At 61.8% G+C, this 16479-nt stretch overlaps 4 protein-coding genes across 4 annotated transcripts; all 4 read right to left on the reverse strand.

The window, feature by feature from the left end:
* Positions 1-236: 236 nt before the first annotated feature.
* LMJF_31_1880 (mannosyltransferase-like protein) lies at positions 237-2813 on the reverse strand (the record flags this gene model as incomplete). The annotated part of the gene is made up of 1 exon (XM_001685122.1): positions 237-2813. The coding sequence occupies one exon, from the start codon at positions 2811-2813 to the stop codon at positions 237-239; it is 2577 nt and encodes an 858-aa protein (XP_001685174.1).
* Positions 2814-7754: 4941 nt separating this feature from the next.
* Positions 7755-9485, reverse strand: LMJF_31_1890 (peptidase m20/m25/m40 family-like protein; the record flags this gene model as incomplete). Its single annotated transcript, XM_001685123.1, has 1 exon — positions 7755-9485. One exon carries the CDS (start codon positions 9483-9485, stop codon positions 7755-7757), a length of 1731 nt encoding a protein of 576 aa, XP_001685175.1.
* Positions 9486-9945: 460 nt separating this feature from the next.
* Positions 9946-10332, reverse strand: LMJF_31_1900 (ubiquitin-fusion protein; the record flags this gene model as incomplete). The annotated part of the gene is made up of 1 exon (XM_001685124.1): positions 9946-10332. The coding sequence occupies one exon, from the start codon at positions 10330-10332 to the stop codon at positions 9946-9948; it is 387 nt and encodes a 128-aa protein (XP_001685176.1).
* A 2869-nt stretch (positions 10333-13201) lies between these two features.
* Positions 13202-15748, reverse strand: LMJF_31_1910 (hypothetical protein; the record flags this gene model as incomplete). The annotated part of the gene is made up of 1 exon (XM_001685125.1): positions 13202-15748. One exon carries the CDS (start codon positions 15746-15748, stop codon positions 13202-13204), a length of 2547 nt encoding a protein of 848 aa, XP_001685177.1.
* Positions 15749-16479: the final 731 nt, after the last annotated feature.

A 16479-nucleotide genomic window follows, 5' to 3' on the forward strand; every position in this document is an offset into this window, starting at 1 on the left:
ACTTCTGCGAGCGTGGAGGGGTTATGCAAAGCAGCTACATTAGACTCCCAACCAGCGCACATACGAAACCTCACAGGCCGTGATGCTCTACCAATATCGAAGAGGAAGCCACCACAACCATAGCCTCCTCGCACAAAGACCGAGCAAAGAAGGCAGGACAACAGCAGTGCGACCCTCAGCAGAAACCCAACGCACTCCGCAACACACCCGAGAGAAACCAACGAGCCGCACGTGACTCAGCCGCGCTGCTTCCCGATCACAGAGTCCACAAACAGGCGGTCCATCCGGTCCGCCACAGCCTCCTCGCTCAGCTCACGCACAGCGTACTCACGCGCACGACGACCAACGCGCCGCGCGTGCTCCGGGTGTTCCACGACGTACCGCATCAGCTCCGCGGTCTTCTCCACACTCGGGATCGCCATCTTCATGCCCTCCTCGTACCCGTACGGCGAGTCTGGCGAGACCTCCTCGAGCCCGTCCACAGGAATGCGGAAGCAAGAGTCGCGCTCCATGAAACGCAGCGGCCCGCCCCACTCCGTGACAAGCACCGGCAGCCCCATCGCCATCGCCTCCACGGCAGGCAGCCCCCACCCCTCCGCCTTCGTCGGGTGCACAAAGGCATCCGCGTTTGCGTACATCTGAACAACTTCAGCCGCGCTTACTTCGCCCGTGACAATGATGATGTGGGGGTAGCCAGCCATGGACGTCATCCCCGGCAACGCACCGCCGCGTCCCCATGTCTCGATGAAGTGTAGGACCGAATCGCGAGACAACTCAGGGGAATAGAGACGTGTGAGGCGTGTCTTGATCACCAGCGTCGTGCGCTCACGCAGCTCCGGCGGGGCAGAGGGGCCGAACGCGGCCCAGTACGCCTTCAGCAGCACGTCCCACCCCTTGCGGTCCTCCCACTTGAAGCTCGAGAAGAATACGTACCGCTGCAGCCGCTCCTCCTCTGTCAAGCTCGGCCGGTTGTCGCACAACGATATGTTCGCGCACCTACTCATCGTCGGCTGCCGTGCGTAGTTGGCCGGATCGTACTCGTACACATCCACGGCCTCCGGCACAACGCGGATCTTGTCAGGGCTCACACCGTTGCGGCGGTAGATGGTGGCGAAGAAGTCCGCCGTCGTCCAGATCTCGTCGGCACGTGTCCGCATCGGCACTATCGACTTCTGCTGGATGTTGGACAGCTCGCTCATGCTGTGCCCGATGTATACCTCCGGGCACTCATGGAACCGGTGCCTGGGAACTGGAAAGAAACGATGCGCGCGACAGTGTTGGAAGACGAGGAGGGCGCGGCGGCGCAGGCGATCGCGGAAAAAGCTGTGGGTCGCCGGGGACGGCACACTGCTGAACAGATCCCCCACACCACCGTATGCAAGCTGAAGGAGCGCGTCTCCGGATTTCGGGCATGATCTGCGCCCCTCGCCCCCCATCACACTGATCCCGTATCGCTCCATCAGCGGACGGATGTACGCCATCGCCTCGCGGTTCAGCCCGATACAGGGAGCGCTGAAGTCCGTGTGGTACCGGATCACCGGCGGGAGGCAGTTCTGCACCACAGCAGTCCGCTCTGCAGAGTGGTGCGAGTCCTCACCACGAAGACGCCACGGCACCCCCACGCGGCGGCGCTGCAGCTCCGTCACCACGCTGTACGCGGCGCGGCCGTACCAGTCCAGCAGCGAGAACACAGGCCGCTGCAGCGAAGCAACGGCAGGCCGCGTGCGCACGCCGGCAACGCCGGCGCGCACCACCGCAGTAGCGCGACTGCCCCACACCTGCCACGCAGGGTACGCCTCCTGCATCCGCAGCGTCAGTGCCCACCCACCACGGTCCACGGCACCCATCGCGTGATCCTCGCGCGCACTCACGGCGTCCCTCACAGCGGGCTCCGACAGCGCGCCCGCAAGCCCGCCAACAGCGTCGTACACACGGCGGTCGAAGATGCCGCAGTGCAGCGACACGGCGTCCACCACCTCCTCCCACGACGCGCGCTGCTCCGCAGCGCTGTACCCGCTCAGCCGCCGCGTCAGGTACGGCAGCAGCACCTCGCCGTCGTGCGTGGCCCCTGTCATCCCGCCCTTGTCCACGACACGCAGCGAGGCGAGCTCCCTTGCTGTGAGCCGCGGCGGTGGGTTGCGCCAGCCACCGCTGTCGCCATCGTGCTGCAGTATAGTGCACTGCGCAGCTGCGACGCGGCCGCCGTTGCGCTGCGTTGCCGTGCGTACAAGCGCGTCCAGCAGCCCAGTGCCCTCGTGGCGCGTCTCCAGCGCGTCGCCGGGCTCCGTGTACGGCATCCGCGTCGCGCCAAGGAACGACGACAGCACAACGAAGTGCGACCCGGCGCGGCCGCCACGCGTGCGCAGCGCAGCGTCCACGAGCACCTCCACCGTTGTGTCCGGCGCCGGCGCTGCAGGTGCCACCAGCGTCACACGGTCGCCGAGGCACCGCGCACCGCCACGCACAGCACCGCCAAGAGCGGCGCGCACGGTGTCCATGTTCAGCTCCCACGCGTGCCACGACGACGCAGGCGTCAGCCCATCACGGGGGCGGCCCTGCGGAAGCACATCACCGCTGTGCAACACGCCATCAGGCAGCACGCCACGTAGCGCGCCACCGAGTACAGAGGAGGCTGCAGCGTCCCCGCTTACAACCACCGCATGCACCTGGTAGGCAGGAGCCTGTGTGCTGTTGTTGGCGCTGCGATGGCAAAGGGCGTCCTCAGACTGCACTAGCGGACCGAGCAAGTTGCTTAGGAACACGTATGCTGTCGTGTTCCCGGAAACGGGGTCTCCATCGTGCAAGAGAGGCATGATAAGAGACACGTTCGTTAGAGAGTTCTGCGGCTCGGGAAGTTGGCTGTCGGTTCGGGGCAGCGGTGCCTCGGTTTCTGTAATGATGGCGTCCTCACTGGGGATGTCGGGGAGCTTGCGAAGACCCGCGAAGTGTGTCACTGACACAGCGATGAGAGCCGAACCGATAAGGTGCTGGCGAAATGGTACGTGGAGTCGGAAAATCTGTGCCTGTGGTGCCGTGGCGACACGAAAAGGGCTGAGCGGGGCGAATGTAGGTCGAGCTCGCAGCCGCTATCGTCCTCAGCCAACCAGTGACCGGGATTTCGCTGATAGAAGGTTCTCATGGTCGGCTAGGATGCCTTTCCGATGTGGTGCGGTCACGCACAAGGCAAAGGACTCGCAGCGCCGGTGAAGCGTTCGTTACAGAGGGCGGGGGACAGTAGCGGACGCCTGTCTGCGAGAAGCGCAATGACGGGTGTGTAGCAGAGAGACAAGGAGGTAATCCTCGGCGGCTGAGCCCCGATCCGGGCTGAGAGATGTTCGGGTGCGAAGGGACCGGGTACGTGGTAGGAGGGAAGGGGAGGAGGAGGAGGAGGGAGGCGATGGGATGCCCGGACCGCCGGCGCCAAACAGACAAACAAACAAAAAACGTAAAAACACGCACGATATTCGCACGACGTTGAGAGGTCACAGGCGCACACGCACACGTGCACACGGAGAGTTCGGTGAAGCGAGCGGCAGGCTCTGGTTCGCTGTGCGTTCCCGCTCTCTTCTGTGCTCGAGAGCACACAGGTTCAGCTGAAAGCTGAGACAGCAAGAAATAGCAGCGCCACAGACGTCGCGTGTGTGGCCTGGTGGCGTACTTTTCTGGCGCTTAGGGAGAGGGTGGCGCGATTTTGTAGGGCTATCAGTGATACACCCCGGATGACGCTCCCGACGACGCACAAGTAGTGGAGAAGAGAAGCGGAAGAAGCGAGAGACCCCAAAGCACTACGCAATCGCCCATCCGCAGCCCACCAAACGGGAGACTGCTCGACAGCGCGATGAGCGCCTGTGCTCAGACCACTAACGCATGACGATAAGAGGAACACGCAACGCAAGGAAGGAGTGAATGGAAGGTGTGAGGAGGAGCTCAGACCGTTACGAAAAAACGAGAAAGCCGCACAGTGAGAGGATAGCCACCAGCGCACCATGCGCGCACCGAACGGTGCAAGCGACAGGGAGAGAACGAGGTCGAGCAATGTGTGAATCGATGGGGAAAGGGCGTGGCGCTCTCGATGGCAGAAGAAGAGAACCGAAAAACAGAACGGAAGAAACAAGGCAACAGAAAGCAAACAAGCTGATAGACGCTCTCGGCCTTGTCGCGCTTGCGTGAATGGTCGCACGGCTCAACGCCGGAGCTGGCACACGCCCACACCCACGCCTGCACACACATACACACGCAAGGAATGCAGACAGGCGCGAAGTAACTGCTCAATAACACACGAGTGCCAGGCTGCAGAGCGAAAGAGAGCAGAAAACGAAAGGAGGAAATAAACAGACGCGACAGTAGAGGTGGCTTGTGTTAGGACGCTGAAAAAAAAGAGGAAAGGCACGGTAGTACCTGCGACAAGACAAAATTCAGGGACGGCTAGCCGCCAGCTCACGGACTCCCGGTGAGGAGAGGCAGGGGCGGGGAGATCAATGATGACAAAGGCAAATAGATAATCCTTCTGTTCCCTTTCCCGGGTTTCCGATGCTAAAAGTGCTGCCACAGCAAAAAAATGACTGCGCGTCACTCTGCACGTGGAGGCTTGGACTGCACGTGTGTGGCGTGACGCTCTGTTTCTCTCTGTCGCTCTCACGGGAGAAAGTGCGTCTTCTCTTTCTCGCCTATGCGCTGTAACGGTTGTACTGTTGCTCGAGCTCAGCCGCACTAGGCAAGCCATCAGACGAAGACAAGAAGCGGAAGTTGCCTTCTCCCGTGTATGCTTACGCGTGCGGGGGTGCGAGCAAGCAGAGGGAAGCGATGGAGGAGGGGGGGGGGTGGGGCGCGGGGAGCGTGCGGGGAGAGAGGTTATTCGTCAGAACTGAGCATAAAGGCAAAGGATGAGCCGGAAGACAGAGGGAAGACGATCGAAGGGCGAAGCAAACGGAGGCGCTAAAGAGGTGCCCCGCACGCCGAGGCAAGTCAGGCAGACAACGAAGCAGTACATACAAGATCAGGAGAAAAACGAAAACAAAAGAAGGCTTGTCCTCTCGGCGGTGGGGCTTCGCTCACCCAGCTCTCCTAGCTGACTTGGGATGATTCCAACGCGTGCGTGTGTGTGGGCGGGTGTGGGGACGGATGGCGAGAAGAAGAGGCCCCGCGTCGTGCCTTTGCTGTTTGTTTTGTTGTTGTTCCTTTCGCCCTTCGTGAAAGGGGCCGCATGTGTCTCTTCACCGTTCGAACGCGTCCTCAGCGACTTCCGGACACCGACGAGGCTCCGAATTCGGGTTGTGAGGGCGTCGGAGGCTCTTGTGGGGCACGAGACCGAGAGAGCGTGAGAGAGAGAGAGAAAGAGGAGGGGAGGGAGCAGAGTGTTGCTTCAAAGACACCATGGCACGGATACACAGCAGCCGGCGCGGCACCCACGAATGAGAATGACGGAGGAAGCACAAAGAGTTTCCCTTGACCGTCGACCACTTCTCCTCCCCCTTTCACTCGCCCCTCAACTTGCGCCAGACTATGTGGGCAACAGAAGGACGAGGGAGGGGGAGGAGAAGGACGAGCGGGGTAAGACCATATCGACCCTCTGCGCTCCGCTGTTCGGGGCCAGGAAGAGGAGGAGGCGAAACTTGTTTGCTCTCTTTCGGGGTGTGGGTCCGACCAGGAATGCTTGTGTGTGTGTGTGTGTGTGTGTGTGTGTGTGGCAGCAAACGAAGCCTTCGCAACCAAAAAAAAGGAAGCGGAACACGAAAACAGAACGCGAGAGAGGGAGAGAGGAAGAGCGAAGGCAAGGAAACGCCCGTCTTCCGAAAAAAACACAGGCGGGCACGAGCAGGGAGGCCGAAGTCTGCCATGCGCTTGTCAACAAAACAAAAAAAGGGAAAAGTCTCCGCATCTCCCCGCATCCTTTTTTTCTTCTTCAGCGAGCGAATGGACACCACAAAGACAGGAACATTACACACGTATATGGGGAAAAACGAAACAAGGGGGTGAAGCCCATGACACTTCTTCTTCGCACGCCTCCGTGAGCTGCGTTCTTCGGTTCACCCTGCGCTTGCGAGCGCTTCTCGGAAGCGGTTGGATGCGCAAGGAAACTAGAGCCTGCGACTCCGGGCATCACCGTATCACACCTCTTGGGTAGCACTCGCGCCGGCGACGACACTTCAGCACGCCTGGAAGTAAGAGCGTGGGACTGTGCCTCACTGCGCAGCCTTCCAGACGAGACATAAGAAGAGAGCCGATGGATGTAGCAATAAGAGAAAGAGGGAAGGACGCGTGATATAGTGAAGCCTAGAGACGCGCACCACAGACACGGGACACCGGCGACGAATGAGTGATCACGCTGCTCCAGAATACACCCGCTACTCACAGCAGCTTCATAACGAGGGGGTACCTTGAGGCCAGCCGACCACAGCTTTTCCTCTTCTTGCAGCGTGCCCGCTTCTCCGCCATTCAACACAGCTTCACCCCCCAACTCTACCACCCCCTCCAGGCCTGTCACACAGGCCCCCATCGCGCGGTTCGAAGCAGCGCCGCACACACGCGTTACAGCCGTGCACCGACTCAGTCACCTGAGCGTGGCCGCTGCCTCGCACTCTGCCCACCCGCCTCACAGCCACGCTGACAACCCTGCCCATCACGTGGATGGCACAAGCGTGCTCGCCGTCGCAGGTCGCTGTGGCCCCGCTACGTCGTAGGCACTAGGCCATGCCACCACCAGATGCGGCTCGGCATTGGCAGGGTGAGGTGAGGTGAGGTGGGTGGGTGTGGGGGGCTACGTGGCTTTCCCACCAAGAGTCGGTGTACTGAGCCCTGAGATGATGCGCACTGCGGTGTCTCCCATCATCGGGGTTGCAGATGCGGTTGCTTCCAAACAATTCTGCCTTCCATACAGCCAGCAGGAACCGTACTTGGGCGCCAATGAACCTCTCTGTACATGGAAAACGTCAAACCCTCCTTTGGCGTGTCCTGGTAACTCTGCGTCGGCACGAAACACTTGCGCATGCGCACCTACGCACAAAAAAACCGAAGAGGAGATGCGTAGCTCGACCTTTGCGGATGATGGCCTCGGTCGTATGCTGCCGCGCCGTAGCGGTGTCAACACGCCGAGCAGTTCTGCATGCGTGCGCGCCATCACCACCACACCCAAGCAGAGGGAAGCGCGCAGAGAACGAAAAAACGCTCGCACTGCCGCCCATAAAACAGAAGAGGGGGCGTCACGGCCTAACTCGACAAGGGCAGGAAGGGGCACGAATACGGGGCGGGCGAGGGGCACAGACGACCGTCCCGCTGGGCGGCATCGGGCAACATGGGAAAGTAGCCGATACGGTGTGTACGGGGACAAAGTGCAAAACAGAGGGAAGGAGAACGCAGCAGGGGAGCGTATGAGGACCCCCCTCCCACGCCAGAACGGTCAAGCACGCGCTCGCCCGAGCTCGCGCCTTGTCGGCTCCGCCATGCACACCCCAGCCCCGCTCCTCCACCAGCCGCTCAGTTCTCCGGTGGCGCGTTGCGTGTGTCGAAAGAAAAAGTGCGCAAGGGGGGGGGGAGCACCAGCGAGATGCCCACGGGCAGCGACGAGAGAAGCCGCGTAGCACGAGGAGCGGCAGCAGGATGCGAGGAGGTGCGATGGGAAGGGGCTGGGACTTGGCGGTGGCCTTGAGGTCCCTCTCGCCTCCCCCATCCTTCCCCTCTGCCCCATCACGCCCGGCGCTTCTCTCGTTGCTTCCCCTGCAGCCCTCTTTTACCGCCCCGGCACGTGGCGCGTTGCCTCACTTGGGCGTGTTGTGGAGGTGCGCCGCCACGACGCGCGCGATGCTGTACGTCAACCCCTTAGCGTACGGGATGTGCAGGAACTCGTTCGGCCCGTGCGCGTTGCTCTGCGGACCGAGGAGACCCGTCACGACGAACTGCGCCTCTGGATACATGTCGATGAGCATGCCGATGAACGGGATGGCGCCACCCATGCCCTGGCACGCGTACGTGTTGCCGAAGGCCTCGGTGCTGCCCTCGTGCAGCACCTCCTGCAGCCACGGCTTCAGCTCCGGCGCAGCACAGCCGTTGCCGGCGCCCACGCCCTTGAAGGCCACCTTGGCGCCGTACGGCGGGTCCGCCTCCAGGATGCGCTTCATCGCCTGCAGTGCAGCCTCGGCCTTCACCAGGGGTGGCAGGCGCATGGAAAGCTTCACCGTTGTGTGGGTGCGGATGACGTTGCCGGCGATCTGCGGGTCCGGCAGGTTGGCGCCCGTCACGGTAAGGCTCGGCTTCCAAAAGTTCTGAATCGCCAGCTCGACGTTGTCGCCAGGCACCGTCGCCACGCCCGCCGCCATCGCAAACTGCTCCTTGAACGGCACCGTCTTCATCGCCTCCGCCGCCTTGACCGCGTTGGGCGGGATCTCGCAGTGGGCCTCCGGGATCGTCACCTCGCCCGTCTTGCAGTCCTCGATGCGGCTGAGGAGCTCGCGCGTGATGCGGAACGTGTCAGGCACAACGCCGCCGGCGACGCCACTGTGCATGCTCTCCGTCAGCGTCTGCACTGTCAGCTCGCCGATCGCAACGCCGCGCAGCGACGTCGTGAGCCACACCTGCGAGTAGTTCATGCTGCCGCTGTCCAGGCACACCATGAGGTCCACCTTGCCGATGCGCTCCTTGCAGCGCTCCATGTAGTAGTCCAGGTCCGGGCTGCCCGACTCCTCGCCGGCCTCGATCGTGATCACGACACGGCCGTGCGGGATGCCGTGGCGCTGCAGCGACGAGATGGCGGTGACGGCGGCAAAGAGCGCGTAGCCGTCATCGGCGCCACCGCGGCCGTACAGCTTGCCATCGCGCACCACCGCCTTGTGGGGGTCGAGACCCTCCGCCCACGGGCGGAGAGGCGGCTGCTTGTCCATGTGGCCGTACATGAGCACCGTGTTGTTGGTCGGCTCGGTGCCGGCGATCTCGACGAGGAGGAACGGCGTGCGGCCATCCGCGGTGATATAGTCGTACGTGAGCCCCTGCACGTTCTGTGCATTCATCCAATCGATGAGGATGCCAAAGGCCTTCTCCTGCAGGCCATTGGTGGCCCACTCCGGATCGAACTGCGGGCTCTGGTTCGGCACCTCGATGTAGGCCGAGATGGCCGGCACGATCGTCTTATCCCACTCGGACTCCACTGTCTGCCTCACCTGGGCCCAGAGAGCGGACATGGTGGCAAAGGTGCAGAAAGGAGAGAGAGGGCGGTCAGCAGTGGTGGAAGGACAGCGAGGACAGAGAGAGAGAGGGAGAGAGCGTCTGTGCGGAGACGAGGATGGAACAGCACGATGGTGGTCGATAGGCGATGAAGCTAGAGGAAAAACGAAAGGATGTGTCTGTGTGGGTGGAGGGGGGGGTGAGCTTGTGTAGTCAGCGTCTGTGGCGCTCGGAGGCGGTGCAAGAGCACAGGGCGTAGGGCGAAGCGGAGAGCGAGAGGGGGACGGATGCGCGGTGGAGAGCGAGTCATGTGCGAGTGGAGGAGCTCGCATGGGGAGGGGGAGAGTGACGCTTTACACGCCTCGCACGACAGCGGGTGGGGAGGCGCTGCAGCACGACGCGCCACTTACGCAGCCCAGCCGCCAGCACGGCACAGGGCCGCTAGTCGGTCGAGCAACGCGCGTGAGGGCTTCAGGGGCGCTTTCTCCCTTTCTCGCTGCGCGCTCTCACGCCTGCTGCCACCCGCAACGAAAGCCCTACGACCCCCCCGCCCCGCCCCGCCCCCCTTTGCGGCGCGCGCTCAGAAGGAGCCGCCCACTGCAGATGATCGGCCATTCTCCGTCAGGGAAGTGGGAAATCACAAATGAAAAAGATGAAAGGACATTGCCGGAGGAGGGGGCAGCGCGTGCGGGCACACACAAGCGGGTGGTCGCTCATGCCTGCCGTGGCAGCACAGCGCGCCCAGGCATTCGCTCGAGCCGGCAGTGGGTGCCGCGGCACAGCCACCGCCGCCTAGCGCAGCTTCTTCTTCATGCGCAGGTTGGAGCAGTGACCGCAGGCCTTCTTGCGGCAGTTCGTGGCGCGCACCGGCAGGCGGGCGTAGCAGCGGCGGCACACCTTCTTCTCCCAGTTGTACTTCTTGGCCAGCGCGACCAGCGTCGGCTCCATCACGCCGCCGCGCAGGCGCAGCACCAGGTGCAGCGTGGACTCCTTCTGGATGTTGTAGTCCGAGAGCGTGCGGCCCTCCTCCAGCTGCTTGCCGGCGAAGATCAGGCGCTGCTGGTCCGGCGGGATGCCCTCCTTGTCCTGGATCTTGGCCTTCACATTCTCGATCGTGTCGCTCGGCTCCACCTCCAGCGCGATCGTCTTGCCGGTCAGCGTCTTCACGAAGATCTGCATGGTGGTGGTGTGGAGTCGAGAGAAGAGAACACGAGTACGTGTGTGTGTACTCAGCTTGCGGTTGTGGCTGGGGCAGTGGGACGCCGGTAGGAGAGATGCGCGTGATGTGCACGCGGGTTGGGGGAAGGGGAGGCAGCAGAGCGTGAAGCAGGAAGGAGGAGAGAGTCGAGATGCGGAGAGGAGTGAGCCGGGGGAGAGGCGAAATGGGCCGGAGAGCCGCCCGTTCATTCAAAGGATTGGGCGACGTGGTCGACGACGATGCTGCAAAGAGAGGGTCGGGGAGCAATGGCCGAGGTGCGAGGTGAGCCGCCAGCGTGACGGTGCTAGCTGCCACGGCTACCATCGTGGAGGACGGAGGCACGGCGAGGAGCACACACAGGCACAGCAAGACAACGGCTCTCGGTGCTCCCCGTAGAGGTTCCGCCGCTTCCCCACGTTGCCGGCACCTGTATCCTCCCGTGTCGGGCTAACGCTGCCTCCAGCAGATGCACACGCCCACAGATGCTCGAGCACCCGTGATCGCACGAGGGAGCCGATCTTGATTGTGTGACACAGCTGCAGGAGAGAAAGAGGCAAAGGTGAAGGCAGAACACAAGGGATGAGGGGAGAGAGAGGAGGTGACTGTGGCCATGGGCTGAACAGCACCGGCTAAGGGCAACGGAAGCACACTGAGCACACGAATATATACATAAAGAGGGGATACAGAGAGGGAGTGAGCAGCGGTCGGCCACATAGTAAAGCAGCGCTGCGCCGCCATCAAGAGAGCGAACAACAAGTAGAGGGGTGGGGGTACACATTGACGAGAGAAAGGCAAAAGACCGGAAAGATGAGTGATGTATGGTCCACGTGGAGGGGGGCAAGAATAGGCACCAGAAGAGGTGCCCTTCGGTGTTTTATTGGTCTGAGTCGATGACTGCTCGAGTGATGGCACGCACCCAAAGAGAGAGAGAGAGAGACATCAGGTGCGCTCGTACAGGCGCAATTCTTCACAGGTTCAACGGGTGCAGGAAGCATGGCAAAAAGAAGAGCTTGCGGCTTCAGCGTACACACGCAGTGCCGCACGCGACTACGGGGGTGGGAGACGGTGGGGTTTGCGGAGGGGGAGGGGGACAGACCAGTGAGCGAGCCAAGAGACAGAGGAGAACGCGCACCGCATCCAAAAAGGTCCCATCGCCCACTTGAGCACGAGTGCCAATGCGCTTGTTGTCCCGTCCAGCGTGCCCGCTTCTCCGCCATTCAACACAGCTTCACCCCCCAACTCTACCACCCCCTCCAGGCCTGTCACACAGGCCCCCATCGCGCGGTTCGAAGCAGCGCCGCACACACGCGTTACAGCCGTGCACCGACTCAGTCACCTGAGCGTGGCCGCTGCCTCGCACTCTGCCCACCCGCCTCACAGCCACGCTGACACCCTGCCCATCACGTGGATGGCACAAGCGTGCTCGCCGTCGCAGGTCGCTGTGGCCCCGCTACGTCGTAGGCACTAGGCCATGCCACCACCAGATGCGGCTCGGCATTGGCAGGGTGAGGTGAGGTGAGGTGGGGTGGGTGTGGGGGGCTACGTGGCTTTCCCACCAAGAGTCGGTGTACTGAGCCCTGAGATGATGCGCACTGAAGGGTGTGCGCCACCCCCCCCCCCCCCTCATCCCCCTTCCGTCATGAGGGTTCAACCCGGAGCACGAAAGACATCGAGAGCGCACAAGGGGAGGAGAGTGAAGAAAGAGGCATGGTGATAGCACCGCTACACCAAGAGCCCGAGGCACGGAGATGCCAACTTCCTAGGTGCACACAGAGCCGCGTGAAGGCAGGTTTTCTCGCACGGCACGCACGCGCACAAGGGAGATGCAGCAAAGCAGAGGAGTGGCGCATGCCGTACATCCAAATGGGTGAAAGCGTGGGAGAGGATGAAGTCGAGGGGAGACACGGAAGCGAAGCGAAACAACAGCGAAAACAAGCGGTGCCCCGTCTTTACTCAAAGCGTTCGCGTATCCCTCTCGTGATGGAGAAACGAGCAGGTGAGCGAGCGAGTGGGAAGGGGAGGGGTCCTCCTCCTCCCTCCCCCTCTGCCTACATACACCACCACGCAGACACGGTCGATTAATCGCGCGCACACGGCCACAACAAACAAAGGAGAAACACACGCACACTTACACATACATACACATACACACACACACACACACAACCACCGCTCATCTACTTCTGTTGAACCACGGCTGCATCCTGGCCGCCTAGGACGAGCCCGTCCTGCCCTTCCGCCGTCCCCGCTTCCCATGTGTGCTGCCCCGCCGGCACCACGCGGGCCTGGGTGGACTGCACGCCCTGATCCAGGCGGGCAGCGCCCAGAGCCCTGCTCCGGTGCGGTGGCGGTGACGTCTGTCGCGCGGGCAGCAGGGGGTGACCCAGGTGCGTGCCACATGAGCTCAGGGAGGCAGTTGGCCAGCCGCAGGCCAGGGCCCTCCGAGACCCTGCTTTGTATGAGCAAGGAGAGCTCGAAAGAAAAAAATGAAATTTAGCCATGAGAGCCGGCAGGAAACGTGCGAAGGTGCATTTCGAGGGGTCACAGTAGAGAAGAGTAGTAGAGTATCGAAACATCCAAGAGGGGGGGGGGCGTGAGCGAAGGTGTGTGTGTGTGTGGGGGGGGGACAGAGGCGATGAACGACGTCTTACTACACTTGCTTGGATGTGCCATGGGAGGCGGCGAACTGAAAATTTTCGATTATGAGCCTCGCCGTCCCCGATCGAAAAAAAAAAGAAAAGGCGGTTGGCCCTCGGACGAGACGGGTTAAACTTACACGTACACAGGCACATTACTTACGCGCGTGCACGTCTTTGCTGCTGAAAAGAGCTGTTCCTGTTTTGCACCCCCCTAGAGCCGCGTCATTGCCTCACCCCAGAATCCATGTCGACTCAGCAGGTGATCCAGCGGGTCACACTCCGTCGCCAGAGCAGCGTAGTTGATCGACCGTAGATTGTCTTGTGCGTTGCTGCTTCCGCGCTGGTGTTGTAAACGACCATTTTTCCTACGCTTCTGCTTGTGCTGCATCGCGCGGCCTCGCCCGCCCGCACCGGGGCCGGCCCGCAGGCTTGCCATGTATGGAGCAAACACACGGCAAAGTCGCACATTCTGCTGTGCCTTCCTCTTGTGGAGGTCGCGCTTGCGCTTCCGAGCTACGGTGGCGTACACGGTATCGTCAGCGGCAGCAGCCGTTCGCGGCGGCGCCACGGCCGGGTAGTTATGCGCCAAAGCACATTCCTCGTCCTCACTCAGGTCCGTAAGTGTCATGTCCCCGCGGTCGCTGGTTGCCGCTGGTGCGTTTTCTCGCTGCAGCGACAGCGCTTGCTGGTGCACGGGCTGTATGGGCGAAGCGCCTGCCTCGACCTCGGCAAGGCCGATGCGTTCCTGTTGGCTGCTGCCCAACGATTTGCTGGCCGACCGCTGCGGAAAGCGCTGTGATGGCCGGCGAGGTAGTTGAGACTGACGACATGTGGGCCTGGGGCGGGCAGGGATGACCGGGTCGAGCAACTCGAAAACAACACGGTGCTTGGCCGGGGGCACCGGTGCCCGCCATTTGTTTGCCTTGATGCCGCCAACCGGGCGCACGCACGACGGCTTCGCGTGTCCCAGCGCTGGAAGGAAACCCCCACTGCCACCATGCATGTAGGGGTTTGCCTCCGCTTCTGCCGAGGAGGCCTGGCTGTCGTCGTGGTACGCAACATCATACGTGTGCCCGTAGGGCACAGGGTGCTGCTGTTGCTGCCCAGGTGCATAATACGGATGCTGAGCCGCGGCGCAGACAGCCGAATAGGTAAACGCAGGAAGATGAGCCTGTGCGGCAGCCCATCTGTTGCCATTGCGAGTGTAGGCTGCACTTGGAGAATATGGCGCCGCATCAGGGTGGGCGTTGGGCTGCACCTTGAGATTAGCACGGTTTCTCTCCAGCACCTCGCCAAGGGTTGGCGTGACGGCACTGAGCGCCTCGCGCCGAGAAGACGCCGAGGGGGAGTCTTGTGTTGCCGACTCTGACGTTCGAGCAGCTTGCTCACGGAATGGCAACTGATGGCTGTCCGCGCCGTTGCGGTCGCTGTCTGCTGCATGACCGATAGGGAGTCTTTCTGCTGCCGGCGCCATTTTTGGTTTGTTTGCATGCGTGAAAGAGCCACAGGTGCCACTAAGCCAGCACTGCAATATGTGTCGCTCTTCGTCGCTCTTTTCTCTCATGTGAGCAAACCCCGATGAAGCCTCACTGTGCGACGAGCGGGCTCGTGAGGTTTCCTGCTTCTTATGTGGCGTCGTCGTTGATGGGAGGCGGCAAGGTGCTCCAAGCACACGAGCCTGCGCCACAGGTGTCCCCGCTGATGAAGCGCGGCGCGACTGTGTTGAGTTGGCTTTGACAGAGCACGCTTCGCCTGGCTTCACCCACTCACAGAGCGGCGGCGGAATCCAGACAATCGACAGGTTGCATGAAGAGCTCATACGACGGAGGAGCTGGTGCCGCTCATTAACCCCAGTTACGTCGTCGGCGTACACGACCGCGCTGCCCGGCACGCTCCTGGGGCATTTGATGCGACTGCCTGTCAGGCTTCGAGAGGACCCGACCGCGTGCAAGCCCGAGGGTTGGGCGCTGCAGCTCTTGAATGATGGCTTGGCCGTTGTGATGCACGTGGCGTGAGAGCTAAGCAGCGAAGAAACGCGTGAAGACCGCCGGCAAGAGGGCTGGCCTCTAGACTCCAGCATTGGCACCTGTATCGCTGCTGCCGCCGCTGCCGTGCCAGGATAGCTGGTGTCGCTGGTGAGGCTTGGGGAATAATCGCCTTTACCATTGGGGTGGACTTTGCCCTCGTCCAGAGGGGGATCCTGCAGAGTGTCGAGTGGCTGCAGCACAACCGCAGAGGACTCTCGCAAGTCCACAACTGCGCCCCCGCAGGCGGCGGCGGAGAGGTCAGTATCGCGGTCCTCTTTGGTGGCTTGCTGACGTGCACCCTTGTAGGAGAGCAGAGACGTCGAGTTGCCATTGCACACCTTCTGCGATGCAACACTTGAGGAGACGCCGGGGGCAGAGTGATGCTGCAAGGTGCTGCTGCTGCTGTTGTGCGATGTAGCCAGTCGCTTGCACAGCTGCTCGTCGGCAGCGGTGAGTTGCTTCTTTGTCGACCGCGACGACGGCGCGAGGCCGCCGTAGACCGACTCGTTGCGAGGCCGCGTGACGCGGCGGTACCCCACCATGCCGCCGACGTCGACAGTTTGCAGTCGCCGATGCTTTTCCCCCTCCAACGCGTCTTGTAGGGCGGCTTTCGACCGCTGCAGTTGCAGGTTTCCCTCGGATGCTGGCGGCCGCTCCATGGGGTACCCGATAGAATCGGTAGCAGCAACAGCGGTAACACCGTCGGCCACGCCACCGCTGCCGAGCAGCATCGGTGTCGGAGGAGTGTGAAGACTCTCTTCTTTGGGAAAGCCGAAGAAGGTCGAATGCCCGTTGCCGTCCCACGGGGCCACGCTGCTCGTGACCGTCTGTACGCTCTGATCAATGATGACTGCCGATTCACTAGCAACGAAAAACGAAATGGTGCGGCGATCCGCACGAGGGGGTATGACGTACTACACAATCGACCCAGCGCTTGCGCACAGGCGGGTGGTGGTGGTGAAAGACCAACCAAAAAGATATACAGACAGAGATGATGACGCTAGGTCATGCAACGTAAAAGGGGGAAGTACAAGGGGACAGACAGCGACACGAGTGACGTTCCAAATAAACAACAGAAGTGGAAACGACAAGAGGGGCTAACATGCACAAATCACACAAGAAAAAACAACGAGCAGAGGGATCGAGCGCCTGGAGAAGATGGTCGAGCACGCGCAGTTGTGGTACACACGAAAACTCAGAAGTATACTCGAAATTCGAGGATGACAAGTGCGTCCGTCTGCGTGTGCGACTACTACTGGGGACCTGCTGGGCGCTGCGCTTCGGCTGTAGAGGATGCCAGGAGAGCAGACGATGGATGCACACGCGTGTGAGTGGCGCATCCGCTGCCACCGCCATCACCGATTCGACGTTGGTACACGTCACACCACACACACGGGGAGGCGCGATGTCGAGAAGACGACAAGAGAGATATAATGAGGGAAGCGGCGAGTATCGAGAGGGC

Source organism: Leishmania major, chromosome 31 (genome assembly GCF_000002725.2).
Source record: "Leishmania major strain Friedlin complete genome, chromosome 31".
NCBI lineage: Eukaryota > Euglenozoa > Kinetoplastea > Trypanosomatida > Trypanosomatidae > Leishmania > Leishmania major.